Source organism: Lontra canadensis, unplaced genomic scaffold (assembly GCF_010015895.1).
Source record: "Lontra canadensis isolate GAN:19392208 unplaced genomic scaffold, GSC_riverotter_1.0 scaffold55, whole genome shotgun sequence".
NCBI lineage: Eukaryota > Metazoa > Chordata > Mammalia > Carnivora > Mustelidae > Lontra > Lontra canadensis.
This window is the reverse complement of record NW_022631049.1, coordinates 6569566-6594141: the sequence shown is the minus strand read 5'-3', so window position 1 is coordinate 6594141 and position 24576 is coordinate 6569566. Positions and strand designations below refer to the sequence as shown.

The 24576-nt window shown below is 47.5% G+C and overlaps 1 protein-coding gene across 1 annotated transcript in view; it reads left to right on the top strand.

The window, feature by feature from the left end:
- Window positions 1-24576, top strand: part of PRKCH (protein kinase C eta) — a 225851-nt gene that overhangs the window by 121374 nt on the left and 79901 nt on the right. Inside the window, exons 4-9 of the mRNA XM_032875251.1 lie at window positions 626-660; window positions 1524-1612; window positions 3029-3158; window positions 5342-5469; window positions 8410-8553; window positions 8741-8914. Coding sequence (XP_032731142.1) covers window positions 626-660; window positions 1524-1612; window positions 3029-3158; window positions 5342-5469; window positions 8410-8553; window positions 8741-8914 — 700 coding nt within the window. The remainder of the gene's footprint in view (window positions 1-625; window positions 661-1523; window positions 1613-3028; window positions 3159-5341; window positions 5470-8409; window positions 8554-8740; window positions 8915-24576) is intronic.

The window sequence follows — 24576 nt, the reverse complement described above, 5'->3', positions numbered from 1 at the left end:
CTGCCCATCAGCGGCTTGGCTCAGTGCCTGGCACATCCTCCAGGTTTAATAAAATGTGGTCTGTGTTAAATGAGAATGAGGATGATATCATCATCGCCCAGAGAATATACTGGGGAGAGGCCAGCATGATAGCCGTGGGCCTGACAGGCATCCTGTGGCAGCATTTCTGTCCCCACCCCCGGACTCCAGGGGTTACGGGGGCACAGGGAAGAGGGAGGGTGCCTCAGGCCAGGCAGCTATGGTGGGCTCACCTGTTTACTTCACGGCCTGCCCATCTTTATGTGTATGCGAGTGAGAAAAGGCGCTAGAGTGACCCTTGTGGCTGAGGCTTTGTCACACGACCAGCTGAGGACTTGGGCTTTGCCACAGGGGGAGGTGGGCAGAATGAGGACCACCCACACCCACCTGTGTACATTGCTAGAGGATTCAGGTCGTCACAGGACATCCTCTAGGTCTTGTGGTAACAAGGGCTCAGAAATCACCTCATCTTTGCTGCTTCTCTGAAATTATGTTTCTCAGGAAGGAGCAGAGGATGGCATGCATTTGTTTTCCTGAAGTACTATGATCATAGGGGCGTTGTTGCTGTAGTAGACTGATGATAGCTTTTCTCTATTGTCTTGAACAGGGGAGTATTTGGGAAACAAGGTTATCAATGTCAAGGTAAGAAAACATTTCAAAAAATGTGTTTAATGTTGTTCTTATGTTAAAGACTGGTTATATTTAGAGGAGACAGGATACATTTCATTAATATTGTAATAGATTACTCTGCCGATCAAGGGACACTCCCATTGTAAGTATTTGGTTGTGGTTTAAATTTTGGCTACATTTTAGCACAGAGGGGACGTTTTTATTTCTAAAGCCGAGATACCTAATAATGTTGAATTGTTTAAAGTTTTGTCTCTGAGATGACGTGAAAATACTGAAAGGTAGTGCCATTTTGTGATCAGTACCCTTAAATCTTGAAGCTAAATTTTTGTTTTTCCCAACCCCATTGTTACTAAGGGTGAGAAATGACACAATGTTGTCTCTTAACCTGTGTGGAGAATGCAGGGCGGGCAGGGGAGGGCAAAGTCTTGCTCTAGGAAGAGCAACCAGTCTAGTTTTTATTAGAACAAAGAAAGGTAACAGGTAAGCTTAGGGGTAGCTTCTGGAGGGCCTGAAACCTGGCTGGGAAATTTGAACTCGACTTATTGGCAATGAGATGCCATTGAAGGTTTAGATCGTGAGGCACGGTGACCAGAATTATACCATGAGAGGATTCCTGTGGCCATGAGTGTGGGCAGGTGGAAAGCCAGGAAAGATGAAGTAGGCTCAAGACTTGAGTGCAACTAGTTTGGGTGTGAGCAAAGGCGTGAGTTAGGGGGACGGTAATGACCGTGGGAAGGATGGGAAGGCTGGATGCCATAGAGTGGGCCAGACACCAAATCAAGTCACTTTGACATGGTGTGGCCCTTGTTGACTCTACTAGAACTGGCAGATCGTGAGCCTCCAAGGAATGTATAATCATGCATTTCATTCCCTAGTGTGCACCTGTGTCGTCCATAAACGCTGCCATCATCTAATTGTTACAGCCTGCACTTGCCAGAACAACATTAACAAAATGGATTCAAAGGTAAGAAGATAGAACTTTGCTAACTAAGTGGCGGCACGAGCCCGCTCTCTCTCCTTGCTCCATCCCCTTTCCGCTTCCCTTCTGCACTCCTTGAAGTGAATGGTGGCATCAGAATAGAATTTTCTCTCCTTTTTATATTATGCTTTTTTTACTTCTGTGCTTGTGTAGCATGACGTCTCCGTGGGTGGATCCCATAAGTGATCAGCTGGTTACAAGCCTTCACGATTAGTGTTTCTGATTTGGAGAGGGGTTTAGAGGACTGAAAAGATTCCTGAGTTTGGCCTCACACCACCAGGATTCGGGTGCAAATCCAGCCTCCACTAGCGAGCTTCTCTGTCAGCCTCAGTCTTAGAATGGGATCCGGATTTCCTTCATGCGCTTTTTCAGTGAGGCTTCCACACGATAGAACTGATGTGACAAATGTTTGTTAACTGGAAATTGTGCTTCCTCAATAAGGCGACTCTTAGCCTCCTCCGGTGTCTTCCAAAATCTCCAGGAGGATGCACTTCCATATATAAATGCTTGAATCTCATTCCCGTCGCTCGCATTGCATTCAGCTGGGGAGGGCACGTTCTAAACTGTGGCGACAGAAAGCAGCTGGAGCATTGCTGACAATGAGCCGTGGGTTTACAGACGCATTGGAGTCTGACTTTGAGCTCAGGGATTGCTTACAGGACACATACAGGGTTGCTAAAGGTCCCTTGGAGAGCTACGAGCCACAGCTTTTATGAGAAAGAGACCAGCAAAATTCCAAGAGGAGTCATAATTGCCCTACTCCTTGTTACGTTGTCGTTTCAAATGGTGACGTAACTGTAGTGCGTATGCCTTGTCTAATTATTTGCTGGAAAGCGTTTGTGAGATGAAAGCAGGACCTGTGCCCTCAGATTGTAAAATGCAAATGGCAGGCACAGCTGGGGAGGGCCAAGTAAGCTTCTAGGATGTCGCTGTGGGGTGAGTTCCTTCTGTGGTTCTGTACTTGCTGGGTGCCACCTTCTTCCCTTGGCCCCCACCCAGCACACTATCTGGGAAAGCCTGTGGTAACAGCGAGTGTAAGGTCAGTAAGAGACCTGTTTGCTCCTGCAGTTAGAAGGGTTTAGAAACTAGACATGGGCACGAGGGAGTTGGCAGGGAGAGAAATCCAGCCTGAATACAAACGGTGATCCAAAAAAAAAGGTTTTCATTCCTCTTTATCTCCCCAAATGGTGAACCATCTAATGCCCACCACTACGCCCTTTCTTTTGAGTCTTGTTGATGAGAAAATGTGCTCAGCCTGGTGAGGAAGGCCAGAGCACAATGCAGTAATCTCCCCAGCTCAGGTGTCATGGTAACACATTGCGTTTGGGGAGCTCCTGTTACGGTTTCTGTCAAAGATGTTGGCACGGCCTAGCTCTCGTCCTTCTGCTTCTTTTTTTGTAGATTGCTGAACAGAGGTTCGGAATCAACATCCCGCACAAGTTCAGCATCCACAACTACAAAGTGCCAACCTTCTGCGATCACTGCGGCTCGCTGCTCTGGGGGATCATGCGACAAGGACTGCAGTGTAAAAGTGAGATGCTGGGGTGCTGGGTGCCCACTTCATGGGAACACCGCGCCGCGAGCTCTCGGAATTCTGCCGGCGCGGCTTCTGAGCTGGCACCGATAGTTTTAGACACTTTGTGAATTAGGTCTTCGTAGTTCTAGGCCTATATATTCCTTGTCAGCCATGTACGGGGAGTCACCTCTGGTCCAAAGACTTCCAGCTGTAGCTCCAGTCAGTTGTTAAATTCAGTGTTCTGTCTAGCTGGCTCTCAGCTGCTTCGTGCTGAGGGCCTGCTAGTTGCTGTGTATTGGCATGGGTATTTGAAAGAGGGAAAAGTGGGATCTTGGTCCGAAATGGAAGGTGGTAGGAGGTGAGGTGACCAAAAGAGAGACTTCAGTTATGAGTGAGAACTGGCAGGAGAGTAGGTCTAGTGACCTTCCCAGAAAAGAGCAGGACCTGAGTCAAAGCCCAGTGAGAGCTGCCCTGGGTCTCCTCGAAGAGACTGATAGAGATTGGAGAGGTAGGTGGGGTGAAGGATGTTTCGGCTTTGGCCGTGGACTTGCACGCCACTAACTGTGCCCAGTGGAGCTTTTGCCTTCGCCAAGATTCTGAGAGCAAGGGGTGATTCCCCTCCTGTTAGGAGTTGGGGAGCTGTTGAGTCATTTTCTCTTGGGTATTGCTGTAACAATCCAGCTGTCATGGGGTGCAGCCCCCTGCAGGAATACAGGCGGATTTCGGCCTGAAGCTTTAGATAAATCCTCAGTCTCTGGGGGAGGCCAAGTTGATGTCAGTGCAGCCGGACAGTGTCCGTCGGCTGCCTGCACTTACCGAGCCTGCTTCTGCCAACAGAAGGGGACTGGCCCCTTGCAAAGCCTTTCATCTCTTGAGAACATCATTTCATAATTCATTTTTTTCCTAGATACATGAAGTAATTCTTTTTCAACCCAACCAGCGACTAGCTCATGCATGGCTTTGGTTCAGGCCCTGCCTGATCTTAAGCTGGGTGGTCTCCTCTGGGCGTGGGTTTCATGGCAAAAGTCACTTCCTGCTCTTGTCTGGTTGTTGCCGACATGCAGAGCCATGCGTGGGGCTCCACCACCTTGTTCTTGGGCCTCGTGGCCTGGGGTGGGGGTGGGTGGGTAGCGCACAGACAGTGAGCCATCTCCTGTACTCTTCTCTTTTATTGTCACTGGTACCTTAGAAAGGGCACCGCAGCCGCCTTCCTGAGAGCGGGGGATTTCCCAAGAAGAGCTACTGAGGCTTCAGCCTCAGGGGCTCTCCCTTGCAAGGGTCCCTTCACAGCTCTCCACTGGACTGATATTCTTTCTCTTAAAGAGGGCACCCTAAATCACATTCAGACCCCCCAAACCCAGATCCGGGCTTGCTTCCAGAGCTGGGTTGACACCCCAGATATGGGAATTTGTTGCCCACTCTTTCACTTCTGCCTCCCATCCGCTGGGCCCACGTGAGGAAACTGTGTCCGAGCTTCCTGCTGATGAAACCTCGGGTCCCTTCATCAGCCCAAGTCTGTTTTCTATGTACCAGGAATGTACCTGCTCCCCTCTCCTTTTCCAACTGCTGTTTATTTTGACCTTTAAAAAAAACTCGCTTTGCCCCCCCATGAGATATACCCACCGGCTGCAAGCCCTGAGAACCAGAGGCTCACAGGATGTTGTGCCCTGGGCCGCCAGGGCTCCCCGACCACAAGAGCACTCAGAAAGCGAGCTTCACTTGGAGGCTTTTCTCTCAGAAACAGCATTCCCCTCCTGTTTGAACAGCCATCTCTACGTGGCATGGAGATTGCCACCTTTTATTGAGCGATCCAAGGAAAAGCATAAAGTCAGTTGGTACGATTCCTTGTTAGTTAATTGACTGAAATGTCACGGTGATGAACATTTTGATTTCTGTATTGAGTCTTGCTGTTAAATCGGCAATGACTCTTACACAGGATCAAGGTAAATGTCAAAAAAGTGCATCTGAAGTGTGTTATCGTCAGCATGCCAGGCTTGCTGCCGCTGTGTAAACCAGCAGGGGAGCAACGTCAGGGTTTGTTTTGAGCGCAAGTCCAGTTTAACAAGAGGATGGCATAGTTCTGCCTGGATCATTCCCCTGGCCTAATCTTTCAGGTTATTAAAGTTCTTTTTTGCAGCATATGTTGACTTGGCTCCTTGCTGAACCTGGATTCCCTTCTCTTTCCCGCCCCCCTCCAGTCTGTAAGATGAATGTCCACATCCGATGCCAGGCGAATGTGGCCCCGAACTGCGGGGTCAACGCGGTGGAGCTTGCCAAGACCCTGGCCGGGATGGGCCTCCAGCCCGGAAATATTTCTCCAACCTCGGTGAGACTTGGCTTTCTTCGACGTATTGTAATTTAGAAGTTGTTCAGATGTGGTGAGTCCGAATGAACGCATGCGGCATGATCCAAGTTCCTAATCTCAACAAACACAATAAACAGATTTATTGTATTTTTAAAGACCATTTTGTCCCACAAAAAAGGTTCTTTATACAATGATGGGACAAGAAATCACAAGCATGCAGATGTAGCAGGAAGTAGAAGGAGGATTTTTTTTTTTTTTTTAATTAGCTTCCTGTCGGTGTGGTGTGGTGAAGCTCTGAGTCCAGGGCCTTGGGTTACCCTCTTTGCCGGGGCCCAGGCAGGAGAGTTGACTGGCGGCTACGGGCCTCAGCTTCCTCCTCTCCAAAGGGGTTGAGCTCGATCTCTGAGATTCTCCCCAGCTCTGGAGTCTCACCCTTTCTGCAGCTTTTGTTTGTGGATTGTGCATTTATCTCTCAAGTTCAGCAACAAACAGGAGTTCCTTCCTCTCTGCTCTTGGGAGTGGGTGGAGTTGTCTGTTGCTTTGGGCATGTTTTGTCTCACAGCCTCCCTGAGTGACCTCCACTCGCTGTTGACCCTTAGAGCCTCGACCACTTCCCAGGCCTGTGTCCTCTTGCTGCCTTCCTGGCTGGAGACTACAGAGCGCTGGGAAAGAGCCGTGGCCCCTGTCGTGGTGTGTGAAAGCTGTAGCCTCATATCCGGTTTAGGAAAATTCTAGACTTCCCTGTTAAATATCTTTGTGAGTTCTTAGGAGGGGAAGCACAATCACTGTGAAGTTCTTGGTTATTCAGAAAATGTCTGTACTCACCATCCCATTTTCCTTATTACTGGTTGATTAGGGACTTGAAGTGAAATTGTATTCCTTTATTTCAGGGAAGCATCAGCAAAGTGTAATGTCTACACCATGGACAGACAGGCAGGTTGCCAACACCAGGAGGGGGATTTCTAATGTGTGGGATGGCTGTTCCCAAATGGCACAGATTAAGGATTTTGGCCTGCACCAGTGCTCCTAAAATGTCATGGGAATAAGATAGGCCGTGTGGCACAAGTTGTAGAATGGGGAATGCCACTTGTCATTTGTCACTTGAACCAAGGATCCTTAATGTTATATTTAAAAGTGGAAAAGCCAAAATTACCTGTCATTGGACAGCACAACATGAAACAGAATTCTTAAGTCTATCCAAAGAGAAGAATGGGTTAAAAAATTTTTTTGAGAAATACTGTCTTAGAGTTTTCTAGCCCAAGCAGAGGAAGTATTTAAGTGGAGGAAGTGAGACTCAGGCTAGTAAAGTTTTTCTATCTTTGAAATATTTATGATCGGAGACCTGGGGGGAGAAACTACTAAAAAACAATGGGATTTTTAAAGATGATCCATTTTATATATGTAATCACTGTTTTATTGGGTTGAGTAAGTCAAAGCCTTACAGCTTTGAGCAACTGCACAGTTGTTGTTTGTTGAAAACTTTACTTAGAAGTTGTTCCAGATAAGCTGGGGTTTCTCAGCTAACTAGGGCAAAGCTTCAGAGCGTTAGACTTTAGATCTATTGTCTAGATCCAAAGACAAGGTAGCTTGTCTTGCATGTCCCAAGGTGGACCTCTGCAAGTCATCTTGCCCTTAGGGAGCTCCCTCCTCGCTGTGGCTGGACTTGGACCAGTGAGACGGGGTTATCCATGGGGGAGGCCACCCCTATTTCTGGTTGAGTATGGTGGGACTGGAAGGGGCCCTGGTTGTGCTGGTCATCAGCCTTTCCAGAGAGCCAGTTGACTGTGTATCAAGAGTCTTGAAGATTAACATTTTTGGCTTCAAAGATTGCATTTCCAGGAAGTTATCATAAGAAAATAGAGGATGCTTGTGATCATGATGATAATGACAGCAGCTCAGTTCCCGTGTATTGAACCTGCCAGGCACCGATCTAAGTGCTCTATGTGCTTTCTTTCATTCCTCATAATATTTTGTGTGGCAGGTGCTGTAACATCCTCTTTGTTAGAAGAAACTGAGGCCCAGAGACGGTGGGTTGGTAACTTGCCCAAAGATACAGGATTAGGTTACTGAACTGTGATTTCAACCCAGGCGGCTTGCTTGAGAGCAATAGACTGTTAATCACCCTGCTTTGAAGATTCGCCTGCAAGGATGTTCATGATGCTGTTATTGAAACTGGCAAAAGATGGGAGATCACCTGTTTCCAATATGCAGGGGAATCAATGAATAAACTGGGATATATCCATCCCTAAAACAGAATACAGGACAGCCCTGAAAACTCATGTTCTTGAAGGTTATGGAAAATACACATTACAGAGTGTTAAATAAAAATGTCCATTATGAAATCACAATTTTATTATATTTTTCAAAATTAATCAAGTGTAGAGGTAGTTAATGTGTATATGTGTAATTGCTTTTATTTTTTATTTTTTGAGGGGGGGCTGATTAGAGGTATTTCATTTCATCATACATTTGTTCACTATTCTAGTTTTTATATTAATTTTTATTTCTCTTATATAATTTTAAATACTGTGTAATGAATATTGCTTCATTCATTCACATCCTAGTATAGATCCTTTGAGCAAAGAGTGAAAACCATTCTTTGAATGACATGGACACCAGGTGGCGCTCTTGAATCTGACCATCCTGGGGAAAACCACCAAGCCACTGGAGGGACCAGACTAAGGCGTTTGTTTTATACACTGCTGTCTGAGTTCAAACTGAAACTCTCGATGGCTCAAATATATTTTAAAATGATTCTTTCCAAAATATAGTAAGCACAGACCAGGAGCTGGAACTAAGGTAGTGTTGAATGGCAGAACTTGATCCCATGTCAAGCTGAATGGACCTTTCCCCATCTGCTGTGTTGAGAGTTAAGGCGGCAGATAAGGTCTTCTCCATCCATAACTGCTTCGAGCCCATGCTGCGACCTCTGACTCCCTGCTTTCCTACTCTCCTTTGCAGAAGCTCGTTTCCAGGTCAACTCTAAGACGACAGGGCAGGGAAAACACCAAAGAAGGAAATGGAATCGGGGTTAATTCTTCCAGCCGACTTGGTATCGACAACTTTGAGTTCATCCGCGTGTTGGGGAAGGGGAGTTTCGGGAAGGTGAGTCTTGGCTTCTGAGGCATCTGGGTTAAAGTTAACATGCTACACGTATGTTGTTTGAGTGTGCGTGTAACGTATTCATGCTCATACTTGCCAACCGCCAGGCCCGTTCTGCCCCATGTGTTCCCACATCCTAAGGATTTCAAGACTTCTCACACCTGTGCTCCCTTTTCCTGCTTTGCCACAGGTGATGCTTGCAAGAATAAAAGAAACAGGAGACCTCTATGCTGTGAAGGTGCTGAAGAAGGATGTGATCTTGCAGGATGACGACGTGGAATGCACAATGACGGAAAAAAGGATCCTGTCCTTGGCTCGCAATCACCCCTTCCTCACACAGTTGTTCTGCTGCTTTCAAACCCCTGTAAGTAGGACTCACATTAACCACCTCAGTAGCCTCCTTTCTTAAAGCGATGAGACAATAAGATGTTAAAGATTTCATAAAGAAGTGCATCAGACTTTTGAGGGATGAACTCTCATTGTAGGGCTGAATGGAGGTACCAGTAACTTCTGATGGCCTTTGGGAGAAAGTTGAAATCCATGAACTAACTGCTTACTGTCATGGTGTCCTAGAGAAGGATCATCTTGAAGGTTGAAAAGGTCTTCGAACATAAGTCTTCTGTAGCAGAGTGAAGGTTATGGAAATCTAAGAACAGAGTAAATGTCATGGGCTGCTTATCCTGGTGACTTTGACCTTGGCTCTACCCCTAAATGCTGAGCTAGTTATGACCTTGTCACAAAAGTTCAGATCAGGGTAGGTTCAGAGAGGAAACTTAATTTGTCACGGCGCAACACATTGCTCCTTGCCTCCATCATGGACCCTTTGTTTGATTTCTGGGAACTGATCCTGGGATTCAAGTCTGTCTACTTGATCACAGTGTACAATGAGGAATCCTTTTGGCCGCAGTTTACAGAATACCCCACTGAGTCCTTTGTGTGATAAATGGAAAGGATGAGTTTAAGCTCATTAGTACAACCCTTTTTCCTTGAAGTCTGGCAGTGACAGTGTTAGGGTTGGGTTAGTAGTTCGGTGACATGGGGCATCTCTTCCCCATGGGGTCTCAAGTAATTTGCCACAGTCCTCAACATCACACCTGGTGTGATGGCATCCGAAGGAGGAAGCACAAGGACAGAAGCCCAAGGGCCTTGTGGGCCTCTCTCCTTTTATCAAAGAGAGAAGAAATCTTTCTAGACTTGAGTCACCCGCTTACCCTTAGCTACAAAGGATGTGGGAAGCGCAAGTATCCAGGCAAGATAAGTAGGTTTATCCTGACTGGCTCCCACCACCCTTGACTCATCTCTTGGGGCAGGGCATTCTGTTCTTTCTTTAGCATTGGGCTTAGAAGTTGGCTTCTGCCCTCAACAAAGAGGAAAGATGGCTCCCGAGAAGGTCCCCAGAGGTCTGCTGCAGATATTTCAGAACCTTCTTCCAGTCAAAAGGCATTTTGGGAAAGGGAACCTGGGACGTGCTCCTTGCCTCTGCTGCCGTCTGGGCCATGGAAGGTGTGGTGGGGGCAGAATAGGGACATCCCTGCTGTACCAGGGATCCTACAGTGCCTTTCTAGGGAAGGTGACAGCTGCTCGGACCAGAAGGGCAAATTAGAATGATAAGACAGAGAGAATGGAGGTGAACACACCATCTAGGGAACAGCACCTGCACAGGTGTAGTGGTTAGAGCGAGAAGTGTGAACACTGCTTAGTGCACTTCGAGTGTGGGGCCTCTGGGGGTACATGGAGAGAACAGCTGGGGCAGAGGTGAGCTGGGCCTGGCTGGGAAGGGCCTTGTAAGCTCTGTTAAGGACCTTAGAGTTTAGACCTAAGAGCAAAAGGAAGAGATTTAAACAGAGGAATGACATATCAGATTGTATTTTTTTTTTTTTAAAGATTTTATTTATTTGTCAGCGACAGAGGGAGAGCGAGCGAGCACAGGCAGACAGAGGCAGAGGGAGAGGGAGAAGCAGGCTCCCCGCTGAGCAAGGAGCCCGATGTGGGACTCGATCCCAAGATGCTGGGATCATGACCTGAGCCGAAGGCAGCCGCTTAACCAACTGAGCCACCCAGGCGTCCCTCAGATTGTATTTTTTAACTATTAAAAAAGCTAACTTTCTGCAGTGGGTAATAGGAGCACCCTCCAAATATCCATATCCTTTCTTTGAAAGAAACAATTTTTACTAATTGCACGTGTTGCCTTTCAAAGAGCTTTTTGCACATGAAAGCGTACACCCACAACACATACATGCATTTAATTTTTTTTTATTTAAACACAAATGGTAGCATACTTTGTCTTTTAATGTAATGTATACCTTAGTCTTTTAATGTAACAATAGATCTTGGAGATTGTGTCATATTTGTACATATCTAGCTGCCATATTTTTAAATTTTTAAATTTAAATTTTTAAATATTTAAAAAGACCCTGACACAATTTAACTTGTTTCCTATAGGTTGTACCTAGTCTTTTCTTCCAATCAATGTTGCATTGAGCCCCCTTGTATTTTTGTCTTTACATACTGTTCTATTTTTTGTCTAAGACACACAACTAGAAGTGGTATCACTTGGCCAGTGGTGTGTACATTGAAAATTGGGACTGAGTCCCATCAGCCTCCTTCCCCATAGCAGTGAAAGGTGGCTAACATTTTGTCACCTATATACCAGGCACTGTTCTAAGTGTCTATGAGCATTGTCTCATTAAATCCTTTGAGTGGCCCTGTGAAGTAAGGTTAGCACTGCTCTCATTTTCCAGATAAGGAGACTGAGGCCTAAAGACGTTTAACTTCTAAGAGACAGAGGTTTGGGCCCCAGGTGGTCTGCCTGCAAAGCCCAGACTCTTCTCTCCCAGCTGTGGGAGGCCTCTTGCCTCCACCATACCATTCTGCCATGCAGTCTATTATGTTGATGACCGGAGAGTTTGAAACAAATGGTTTCTTCAGCGTTCTCATTGGCATTCCTCTGACTGAGCGAGGCTGAGTGTTCACAGATACTTGAGCGTCACCTGTGTTCAAATCTGTGCTGTTATGGACCACGTGTGACCTGGAGGAGGGGTGGGCTGGGGAAGGCTGGGAGCTGGGAGAGGTGAGGGTATACTGGAGGCACCCACTCCCATGCCATCCGAGCATACTAGAAGGAGCTGGGGCATCAGCCAATAGCTACACAGGTCCCAGCTGCCCCTGTACTGCTTCCTTCTTCCCCTGTACTCTGGACTCCAGGGAGCCACACCCTCCTCACCTCCTGGTCTTTGGTTCATTCCAAAGGCCCTGGAGCCCACACAGCCAGCCCCTGCTGCCTTGTCTGATTCTGGGCTGCCCATCTCTGAGGACCAAGGCTCCTCTGGAGCTTTCCTTGTGCTCCTCCTCCTACTTCCTGGAGAACCCTAGAAATTTGATTTCCTGTGCTCTGTGCTTTGCCTACAAAAAGACCTTCCCTGTCCTCATCTCTCTCATCCAGCTGTTACCTCGGAAGGGAATAGGGTGACAGCTCAGGCTTGAAAACACTCTTGTCAGGAAAGATGGTACCATTCGTTGATTACCAGTTGTCTGCCGACATTTTCCAGCTTGAGACTCCGGCTCATACCATGAATCGGACACGGTTACCCTCAAATCATCTGTCCAGGGTCTGAGCCAAAGAGTGGGTAGTTTTCTATGACATTAAGTTAGATGATTTTTACTGGCCTTTGAATCAGACAGTTGACAGGCCATTAGTGAATTTAGTCTGGTCGTGCAGTGGCTGTTGTTTCAAGATATCTAACGAACAAATAGGGAAGTGTCTCACACAACTCCATATTGCAAAAGGAAATCCCCGTGCTTCCATGAAACAGACTGAGGTCTCAACACAGATTGTGTTATGGCAGAGTAGAACAAGAATAAACCTGGAACAGATTGAGAGCCCAATGAAAATAGCATAAACAGTGCAGAATTTTCTAGAAAAGTATAAATTATACGATATAACAAATTATTGGTGGCCACACGGAACTCCTCAGTGTTCAGCAGGCCTTAAGCACTGGTGGGGTCTTTTCCCTAGCGGTAGTTTCATGTATGACCACAAGGTGGCGGTCGTTACTGCTAGGTGATTTTATTTCTCCACCAGCACTAGGAACTGACGTTGGGAGTTACAGCTTCTGTTTTGCAGTAGATGTCTCCAAAGCAAAGGGTGAAAGGAATTTCACCCTGTCTTAAGTCTAGATGATAAAGTAGAGGGGAACCAACCTAAAGAATCAAGTGACTTTTTCTCCTGCTGAGCTAGAGAGACACAATTTTCATTTTGCTGTAGTTCATACTTCTCTCCCCCTTGCAAGGTATCAGACTCTATAATATACAGGCATTCATTTGCTGTGCATCTGTCCATCTGTCAGAAATCCCCAGGGACTATCCCCATTTGCTGTTGCAAAGCTAACTAGACAGAACAGAAAATGCCAACTACTGCAAGGAAGCCCGGCAGATCCATTACTTTGTAACCACTCAGTTTGGCAGGCTGTGGCCTCTAAAAAGACGCTAATCCCTGAGTTATGCTGAACTGTTAAGCTCAGCATTTAGAAGCCAGCGGAGGTGAGGTATTAGGGTCACACCCAGCTATCTGCAAAGTATCATCTCATTATAAAAACCCTTGGAGAACTGTTATTCCTCTAACGTCCTGCCCCTGGAATGAGTGTCTCTGGGGCCCAGAGACCGGGAGTGGGTAACTTGCAGAGGGTCACTTGGACTGTGAGTAGGGGGGACAAGGTTCATCTCCAGAGCAGGCTGACCCTGGAGCCGGCTCTGTGCCCTGACCCATCAGTGCACATTGTCCCTGATTGGTCCTCTGCGTCAGTACCTCCTCTCTGCCTCGGCTCCCCTCCATCCTGCTGCTATGGAAGCAGCATTGCCCTTGGACATGGAAGACCCGAGTTCTTCCAGCTTTGTTTTCCTTGGAGTAGCTTGAGCCTACCTTAAAATTCTTTTGAGCTTTAAAGTTCTCATAGTTTAAATGAAAGCAGGATCGTAGTGAGGACCAAAGGAGAGAATGCAGAAATGCTCTGTACGCGGGCAGCACTGTTCAGAAGTAAGACTCACTGCTGTGATGACTGCCTCCTTCTTTACACCAAAGAAAAACGTCCTGGGGCTTCCCAGGGCCAGCACAGACCCCATACAGAGGGTATAGTAAATATCCCAAAAGTTGAAATCTTAGAGCCACTCCTGTGCTTGGCAAAAACAGAAAAATAAATTTCAAATTAGCACATAATTTATCAAGTTTTCTTCTTAGGATTATGAGCTCATAAATTATTGCCTCCAATTCTTTCATGATAGTGCTTGTTACTTGCAAATATGTAATTAAATTGCCATCCTCATACATTTGCAATAGCATTATAAATCCTTACAGTTTGTGAATAGTTTGATAATCTGGATCAAGACTCATAAAAAATGTTCATACTCTGAGATCTGTTGATTTTATTTCTAAAACTAGCCGAAGAAATGAAATGTTACACGTTATATGTATATATATGTATATATATGTATGTACATAAAGATGTTTAATTTTCGGTGAACTATTTATAATAGGAAAATGTTGGGAACAACTTCAGCAGTAGGAACTGACTTAAATAATATATTATTGGGTGGAGATTTTCAGCTAGTAAAGCAATAATGAATGCTATATGGCCAAATGATATGGTGTTGGACACTGTCATAAGCAACCAATGTGTATTATTTGCTGGTTCCACTTCTTACAACAGCCCTGTAGGACAGGTGCAGTTATGATCTTCATTTTGCCAAGCAATAAAGTATGGAGGAGTTAAGTCACTTGCTTAAAATCTGATATAGTAAATGGTGGAACCAGGAAGTTAGAGCCCAGGAAATAAGACAGAATTATGAGGGTTAGTGGCGTGTATCCTTGTCAGGTTCTGTCCAAGATGGTGCACTGGCAAACCTAGCTCCTCCAAGAAAAGCCTGGAAGGAAATTATGCCAACTAAACTGCCAGGGATGGCTCGAAGGCAGTGACACAAAGGATGTTTTCTCTCTGTTCTATTTGCTGATTTTGGTCTTGAGACTCTATTTCTTTACAGGGGGTTGGGGAGGAGTGAGCCATTGCTAAGCCAGGGTGGAGGAAGGGAGGGTCCCACTAGGCCTTGTGAACCCTGCCTTCCCTGCTCTTCTACGTGAAATTCACTTCACAGCCTTTTCATCTTCATCAGTGACTCGGGAGTCAGCCGCTGAGCCTGCTGGCATTTGCAGCCTGGAATCCGGGCCTCCCTCACCCCCACCCGCAGCTCCCAGCTCCCAGCACTACCCCCACCCCCGGGGGTGGGGGCTGTTCACTGGCTCTCCTCCTGGAGCCTCAGCTGAGTGTGGAGGGACCAAAGAACAAAGACGGGGCAGTAGCAGGAGGGGGAGTGGCAAAGTAAATACTGGTCAGATGCCTCTGTCTTTGTTCAGAGACCCAGTTTATTGAAGCAAAAATTTCCATTTTAAGACACTCCGGAGATGGTGCCCACGGGCTGCCTGTCATCTGCAGGACCCAGGCCCAGGTCAGAGATAAGCCATGCAGAGCCTCCCTTGTTGGGAATGCTCCCTCGGGGTTGGTGTTTGCAATCTCCTGCATTCAGGTGGGCCACAAACACACACCCCCTTCCTTGACAGGGACAGAAGCCCAGTGCTCTGGATTTCTACCGCCACCCATCCTCTACCTGTCCGGCTTTCCTCAGGATGTCTGTGTGGCTGCTGGGGGGTGGTCACTGGTCCTCAGGGCATCAGCCTACAAGGCTTGTCCACGAAGCAGTGCACCCCGAGTTCTGGCAGGGACACGGCCTTCCAGAGGAAGCCACTCCTCCAGTGTTGGTCAACAAAGCAGAAGACCTACTTCCCAGTGTGAAGGTGTCCAGTAATCTGCATGCTAAACGCCGTCCGCTTACACGTCTGCTACACGGCGATTTCAGTATATTGAAATCGTACAATACGTTCTGAGAATCACCTGGCAACATGAGAATGCAGGGATATTACTCTCTCCGTGTTTCCTCCTTTGTTTTTATAAGAAATATTTGCAAAGGAGTGTGTGCGTGCCTGCGAGTGTGTCTGAGACAGACAGATGAGATAGCGAGTCCTGTGGCTCTGGAATGAATCTTTCAGAATTTTATCAGGCAGGCGACTCCACTGCCACCTCCAGTGTCAGAACTCTGAGTGCTACTTCTGGCTTAATTCATAGCCCCCTTGTCTTTAGGAAGGTCTTGCATTTGATTGATTGATTGATTGATTGATTGATTTTACCCATATAAGCTCCTCCGCCTGAATCTTTGTTTTTCTCTCACGGACCTAGGGGTTCAGAGAGTGACCCTGCAGTTAGCTTCACACAGGTGGTGGGTGGGAGGCTGCAGCCTTCCCCGCTGCCCCCTAGGCCCCTGCTGCCTGCTAGTCACCCAGCCCCGCATAGCTCCCCACAGCCCTGTGCAGCCTACTCCCCGCAAGCCCCCCAGCCCCCTGCAGTCCCCTGCAACCCCCAGCCCTCTGCAGCCCTGCACAGCCCCCTGCAGCCCTGTGCAATCCCCCCACAGCCCCCCGCCAGCCCTGCCTAGCCCTGACCTGTTCCATGTCCCTCCAGCTCTCTTTCCCTTTCCTGAGTGTTGAGTGGGTACCTAGCCACGGTCGCCAGCCTGTTTGTCTGCTGAGCTGCTGCCAGAGACCAGCTTAGAGGATGAGAAGGTACACTGGGCCCTGGAGGGGCGTGACCCTCGGTGCTCTGAGTTACCGTGACATTCTGGACTAGGGGAGAGACCCCGTGACGGTGGTTAAGTGAGGAGAGGGCAAAGCGCATCCAAAAAAGCTAGAAAGGACAAGGATCTGAAGAGGCTCTGTTCTTGCCTTTGGAGAGCTGGTGGATTCTTAGAGCCTGAGGGTTATCTGCTCGAAAGAAGCGATGGGTGAAGAGGAATGGCACCCACTCTTCGTTGAGACCTTAGTATGTGTTCTAGGTGCTTCTCTGTGTTACCGGTGCCTGTGCAGCTGTGCATGCTGGCATTTCATGAACATCTGTGCAATGAACAGTCAGGGTGGTGCAGAATGCTATTATCTGGACACTGAGAGGTCGCGAGAGGTTAGATAACTTGTCCCAGATCACACAGCAAGCGAGAGTCAGACCACGGATTCTTAACCAGGTCATTAGCTTCATAATCTTTGCTATTACTAAAATACCTCCTGTAGAAATGTCTTCTCCCTGAATGTGTGCCAAGAGTAGTGTCCTTAGGCAGGAATAAAGGTGGCTTTTCACAACGTCCAGTTTTGCAGCCTTTTGTGAAACACCTAAGGATATCTCCCTCTTACTGTTTAAACTAGGTTTCCTCCTTTCCCTGAGTAATGCCTGCCACAAATACTATTTGGTCTGCTTGTGGGTCATTGGTTATGGTTTGCCTTTGGCTCAGATGGAAATAGAAAATGAGCCAGAACATGGTGTTTCCCATTTGGGCATGTTCCCAACTTATTAGTAGTGTTCCATCTGGGGACAGAATGCACACAGACCATCATCTCCAGGCTCTGGATTTCTGGGGGAGGAGAGTGGTCATGGGGGACCTTTGCTTCTGTCCCCTCGGGACACAGAACTTTCTGTGGCTACCCAGGGCCACGTGAATGAACAGGAATAGGAGAAGGCAGAGTTCGCGCTGTCCGTTCGGCTTTCCCTATTTGGGCAGGACAGCCTGGAGACATGGTGTGACTGAGGGGTTTGAAAGAGTTGCCATGCTTTTCGATTTGGGCTTGTTCAGTTGTCAGTGGCCTTGTCACTGGCCATTGTCCACATCGACGATCTGGGGATCGTGGAGACCTGCCGCCACCATGTTGGTAAGGTGCTGCCTGGATCGTGTGTCATTTCCCTGGATATATCCAAGACTTGCCCCAGTCAGAACTGGCCCAGGGCTTCCCGAGGACTGTTGAAGCTTTGTGGTTAAGTGCTTTCTTCCGGTTTTCCCTGACTGATGAGACCAGGAGCCTGCCTGACTATAGACGCCTCGACCTCAACGGGGCCCTGTGTGGAGCACGAGGCTTGGAGGGCCGGAGTTGGCTCCAAGGAGGAGAAGGCGACGGGCCTTTCACCAAATAGTTCAGTGAAGAGTCTGTACGTTCACGATCGCTCTGAGTGCTAGCAAGAGAAGCAGGCCCTTTAATCCTGTCTGGCTGGGAAGAGAGGATTAACACACATGGAATAGAAGGATACAGTAGAGTGGAGTCAACACCGTCATTAGACCACAGAAGGAAAGGCAGTTGAAAATGGGCACTGAGCTCTGGGGGAAATCTTACCTGTGTGCCAGTCTCTCCTCACACACGTAACCAGAATGCCTGCAAGGCTAACCGGCCAGCATCTGAGCTTTAACCAACACCAAGTGGCAGCCGGCAGGTGTTTCCCTGGGCAGGTGGGTTGACTCCTGCCAGGACTGACAGGGACATTCAGGGCCTCCAACTACACCTGTGAATGGCTGGAGGGGTTTCACCCCACCCTGAGGACAGAATTGTGCAGTGTCAAAACCTGACTGCTCTGGGTGGGAACCATAGATGGTAATATATTCTAGGTTTGAAACCCTTGAGTTCTCTGTCATTACTTCCTTGGTGAGAGCCCAGCTGTGGCCATCTCTTCTCAGCCCAGGAACTACGTCCCCAGGGCCTCTTTCGACCCATCAGCCTCACCTGTCGGTGTGATCTCAGCCCACCTGGCCATCTATGGAGTCGCCACTGGCAGGCGAGGCGAGGTGGTATTTATTCATTTAGCACATGGCACCGAGTGCCTTCGAGGTTTGAGGCTCTTCTAGAAGCCCCAGGGGGAGCAGCAGGGAACCAGACCGGGCAGAGACACCCTTGTGGAGCTGCTATTCTCCCATAGAGTCTGTGGGCCTGAACCAGCCCTTTACAAGGCTCCATCAGCTGGCATCTACCATTGGTGGGTTGGTCCCAGACGGTTCTGGGATTTGCATACAGGGATGGCTCAGAGCAGCCATGTGCTTGGTAAACTCTCTTTACCAAGAATGTCTAGGAGCCTTGTCTTTTTTGAGTCTAGCTGTCCCACCACTCGCTTCATTAGTCCCAGGCATATAACAGAGGGATTCAGCAAGTCCATACAGTACGCTCTGCCCGCTGCAAAGGTAGGGGCCACTGTTGGTGGGAACGAAAATCGGCACAGCCACCATGGAAAACAGTATGGAGGTTTCCCAAAACATTCCAAGCAGAAATCCCATATGATCCACCAGGCACACTGTTGGGCATTTACCCAAAGAAATGAAAACACGAATTCAGAAAAATACACAAGCCCCCGTGTTGATTACAGCATGACTTTCGACAGCCCAATCGATCGATCGGGGCTCTTGTCTGGAAGCTACATTTGCATTTGAAGCACACCCCTGTTTTCACATGGGCGTCCTGAATTGAGGACCTGGTGACCTGGTGATGATGACTGTGGGGAGGGGTGTCAGCAGTGTCGCTGGTTGGCCTTGGGTCCTGTGCACTCAAAGGCTTGGGGGCCCAAGAATGGAGGCACACTAGGGGGGGCCACTGCCCAGCCTGCTTCCTTGCTCTCCACTGCCACGGTCCCATCATCCTCGTCCCTCGGAGTACACTGGTCTCTTCACAAACAGTCCTGGTGCGAGGCTGCCGAGACACCAGCTCCCCCACTTAACCCGGTGCCATCAAGACTGACTCTGCTCTGGGGCAGGGTTCCTCTTCCTGCCTTCTGTTGTCAGCTGATACCTTGGCCAGGTCTCACCAGCAGACCCTCCCCTCCCTGCTGGAGGGCTTTGGCATGCCCTTGTCTTCCCTTCGGGCCACCCAGGGAGTTCCTCTTTCCTTTCTGTGCGAGGCATCCAGCTTGTACTTCATTTGTACTGTGAAAGAGCCTGCTCTGCCTCCAGCTCGCTCCTGCCCACGCCTTTTGGATGGCCGGTAATGATTTATTGCTTAGCTGTTATGAAGGGAGCCTTGGAACTTTTCCCGGAATCACTTAATTCCATTCTCATGGTGTATGAGATTTTAAACCTTAAAATGATGTAATATATAATTCCCAACCAAAACAAAGGAGGAAAATCGGTCCGGCAAAATTCCTCCCCTCTTCCAGATAAGTGTTGTTCCCTTCCTGGGCCGTGGACTATGGGAATCTCCTTCATCTGCTTCCTTATGCTTTCCGTCACCTCCTCACTCTCAGGGAACCATGAATTGTGATCACCTTGTGAGGTGGGGACTGGCCCATGTCCACAGCAAGCCCAGACCATCTAAATCAGGGTCTGTCAACCAGTGAGTGGGTGAAAAGCAGATCATGGTATGTTAGATATAACCAGCAAGGTCAGGGCAGATTGGACAGCGTTGACCTAGAGATGGGTCCAAGTTTCTCTTCCGGAAGCCTGTGGAACTCAGGGACTGCTCCTTAACTTGATCTGTCCTTTTGTACTTGGGCTTCAGAACAGATCTGAAAGCAGGAAGTTCCCTTCCACCTGGTTCAGAACTTTATCCCCACTACTTTGAATTTTACCAACAGGTCAGATAGTTTGAACAAGAGAATGCCTGGTGAATTTTCAACCTCTCCAGTAAAAAAAAAGAGTCACTTATTTGCATCATGTAATATCATGTACCCACTCTTACCACTTGGGGCAGGATAATCCTTTTTAAGGGGGGGCGCTGTTCTATGCACTGTCAGCTCAGGGGCATCCCTGGCCTCCACACACAGCTAGACTCAAAAAAAACACAGCCTGTGGGTAGTGCCTCCCTCCTCATAACAACCAAGAATGTCTCCAGACGTTACCAGATGTCCCCCAGGAGGAGGAGGATCTGTTTGGTTGAAAACCACTGCCTGGTATGAATGGCAGGTGGTCTGTCCTAGACCTAAGATGTTAAGTGGACTAGAAGATCACTTGACTTTTTACAGGTGGCCAAAGCCAAGTGTGTCCAGTCTTGCTTAGAAAATTGTAAGCATTACTCTGTGTGTGCGCGTGTGTGTGCGTGTATAAATATGTATATGAGTTTGTAGACCAGCAAAGTTCCTGTTTGGGAGCTTGTACCTGTTCTCAGTGGATGCCTGGGTGACATTGCTCAGGCTTGGCCCCAGGCTGGGAGGAGGCCAGGGAAGCACAGGGCGTCTGTTGGGCGTGAGCCAGGGCTGGCACTGTGCCAGCAGCTCTGAACAGCAAAGCCTCCTAAGATAAGACAGCCGTATCAGAGCCTGGGGCGGCTGGGGAGCCGAAGATTAGCTCAGCGTGCCTGTGTCTATAAGGGGTCGTGTTCAAGAGCCCAGGATTGAAAGAGCACAGCTTCTCTTGTTTCCACATTCAATGACTGTGCCTCTGTTCTGCCATCAAGGTGTGGAATCAGTCACTTTTTATGAAAATTGCCTCCACCCAGAACCGAGAGAGGTGCCAGCCTCTCTGTGAGTCAGATTCCCATCCCCCGTGTGATGCACGTGACTGGATTCTACAAACAGAGATAATCAAAACTTTAAGAAACATTTCTCAACCAGCCTAGAAAAATGTGCTGGTGGCAATACAAGTGTGCTTTGGGGGAAGCACACTTGCCGTTCTCTTTTGTTTGTTTTCCATACATGGGTACGCTACTTCCACTTAAAGTCACAAGGGACTTTAGATGCTGTTGTGTGGGCTGAGTACTCTCTAAATATGGGAGGTAGACCCCAGCCACTAGATGCATTGGCTGTTCCTCTGTTGAATGCTAAAATTATATCTAGAGTGCATGTTTCATTCAATTCAGTAAATGCTTCCTTAACACACACCTTGTGCCAGGGACCTAAGACCCATGGAAAAACAAAGTGTGGACCTACCCTCTGGTTGCTTGCAATCAGGGATCATCTTCAATACACATACCATACCCATAACCACGTGATAGAAGAAGATCATCGTTTCGCCCTTGCAGAGGCTGAAAGGGCTCTGAGACAGGAGGGGCTGTCTGAGCTGTGTTTGAAGGATGAGTATGCGCCCTGCCGTCCTGGGGGCGGGGGCGGTCGAGAGGAGGAAAGGCATTGGGCCTCCCAGACAGAGGTATAAGCGGTGCAAAGGCACAGAGGCTTAGAATGTGTGACGTGCCCAGGACACCCAAGAAAACTTGATGCGGCAAGATTACAGGAGAGGAAGTGTGGGGAGTGGAGAAGCAAAGTCCTAATGGGTCTGACATCCTTTGCTTCGGAGCTTAGCCTCAGTCGTGGAGGTGAAGGCAGCTGGCAAGGGTTTTAAGCGAGAGAGCAAATAAGATGTACATTTTAGGAGGCGCTCTCTGGTGGCCATCACAGAAGGAGGAAACCAGGGGATCGCCGACCTGGTTGGGACGTTGAACTCTGGCCTGTCAGACGTGCCTGCTCTGAGGCAGTGGTCATGGGAGTGCAGTCAAGGAAACACTACGGAGGGGGAATGGATTAAGACTCATTAGGGTAGGAGAGTGGTAGGAAGGGACCCTGGGGGAACCGAATATGATGAATTCACTTAGCAGGAAACCCGGTGGTAAAATGTTTGTTGCTCATAATCATGGTTCAGATGGGAGATTGGATTTCGTGTCCTCAGTATCCTCTGGGTATAGTTGAAAGTGTAATTTAAAATATTTCATTAGGTGCTTGTAGATGGAGAGGAGAGGACAGCTGAGAAAGGAATTCTAAGCAAGAGTGGGAAAGGATGGCAGAAAGTCAGACAGAAGAATCAGAAGGAAGTAGTTTTATGGGTTAAGGAACCAAGTGCTCAGTTCACCCGTTGGGTCTGGGATGAGATTGTTGGTGCTGCTGTCTCTGTCTCTGCTCTCATCCTTGGGGTTTAAAGGGCCCATCAGAACTCCACCTCACCAGCAGAAGCTTCTCTACAAGGTTAACACAATATCCTCTCCCCTGGCTAAGCCTTTTAATCTATTTGTAATTGCTTTGCCCTCATCTTACCAGACTATGTCTCTTTTACTTTGGTCAGCCTGCCTGTGGGTGAGGTTTGCATCTTTCTTCCTCCAGGGATGGTGGAGATCAGTATTTGGCCCACAGTGCGGAAAGGCTGGAAACGGACTGGGGGGAGGGAGGGTGTCATTGACTTGAACACATCTCATTCTCGAGCTAAAGGGCCAGAGGAGAACATATTGCTACTGTGCTGGCAGATCCAAACTCAAAATAGCCTGGGGAATGAAGTCCAAATGGAAATTCAGCAGGTGCCTCAACACCGCAGAGCAGAGGAAGGAACAGACTCTTGGCCAATAGATTCCCAGGAATCCTCTCAAGGCAGACAGACCATATTCTTGGCCAGATCTGCTACTTCTCTAGCTGGGCAAAATGTTTATTTAGACAACTATAACCCAGAATCTCCTCTTGTGAGGCAGACCTGTCTCAGTTGTCTGCAGATCACAGGAAGAGATGAAATCTTGCCTTCTTGAAGAGGTTGCAAAGTTTAGGAACTTCTTTCACGAAAAATAATCTAAATAAATAAATGGCATTTTTACTTTTTCTCCTATAGCCCTGTACAAAGTAAATCCATCAATTTCTTTAATAGACATTCTTCTATTTGGTGCTTAAATCGAAATCTTGACACAGAATTGTACCATGTGAAATAATGATTTAGAGGAATCCTGTTGCTCATATTTTTAAGTGATCAGACCTTTTTGAGAAAGTGAATAATAACCTAAGATATCTTCAAGTTCAGAATTTAGATTTGCATGTTTAATTCAGAATTAAAACACCATGCTCATTTGGCAAGAGTCCATTGCAGGTCTCCAGGCCAATAAAAATTATCTTTATCATAGTAGAGTAAGTAGACTATTCATACCACATCCTCTTAGTTCCATTAACTTAATCAACAATCCAGCTGATTGTAGGACTCCATAGAAATGGCATCAGGAATAGTATGCAGCTGTTAAAAAAATCACAGTTTAGTGACAGAGAATATCAGGCAATATTATGTAACATAACTGAAGAAAGAAAGATGGGTTTTTCATTTTCGTTTTTTCTCTTTAAAGAGTGCTAAGTATAAGTAGGATGTAAGGGTAAGTAAATTCTAGTTAAAAACTTCCATGTAAATCTCTCTCTCTTTTTTTAAAAGATTTTATTTATTTATTTGACAGAGATCACAAGTAGGCAGAGAGGCAGGTAGAGGGGGAGGGGGAAGCAGGCTCCCCACTGAGCAGAGAGCCTGACGTGGGACTCGATCCCAGGATCCTGGGATCAAGACCAGAGCCGAAGGCAGCAGCTTAACCCACTGAACCACCCAGGCACCCCAAAATTTCTTATTTGCCCTGAAATCTCCAGTTTCTTGGACCTACGGGCCACAGATAGTTTTGTTTCTCCTTGTTTCTCTGGGTGTCAGGATTATAGTTGATTTATTTTCATTTTACTTATTTTTCCCTCAGTTTTCCTTATATTTACTTTATTACTACATCTGAACTCTGCACACACAATTTTTTGTAAAAACAGAAAAGCCAAAGTTTTGTAAATCAAGGGAAATGAAGTGACGTGTCAAGCAGACCTTGTCGTCTTAAAGTATCCCACAAACTATTTCAGCTATGGGTAAGGTACTTGACTTCTTTGCCCTTGACTCACACAAAATGGATGGATAGAACTAATCTTGGCAGTTTGTGCCAGCTTTTCTAATGTTCTAGTTTACAGTGTATTAGCAAACAGAAACGGCCTCCTGTCCTGTTAGTTCCCCAGGGCCAGGCATAAGCTTGGTGGTATTAGAGATACATCATTTAGGTCTGGGCTCTGCCTCCAAAGACTTCAGGTCCTTTCTAGAAAACAAGACCAAGTGCACAAAGGCAGCTCAGCCCAGTGAGACTGGACGAGATATGTGTGGACCAGAGGTGACTCTGCCAGGAACGGGGGGACTTAAGCCCCACCATTGCTCTATCTCCAGTCATATGTTGACTGCTTACTTATTTATGCCTTAAGGATCATCTGGCTCGGATGCCTCATCGTGTGTTGAACGGTGAGTTAGATCGCCTCCCGTAGCCTAGTCTGGTATAGACATTGGTGAGCCTTGTCACGTTTCATTACAAGAGATGGCCAGTGCATCCCGTTTACTGGGAAAGCACTTGGTCTTTGGAAAGAGCTGTGTGTCCCTCCAGCTCTGAAAGGC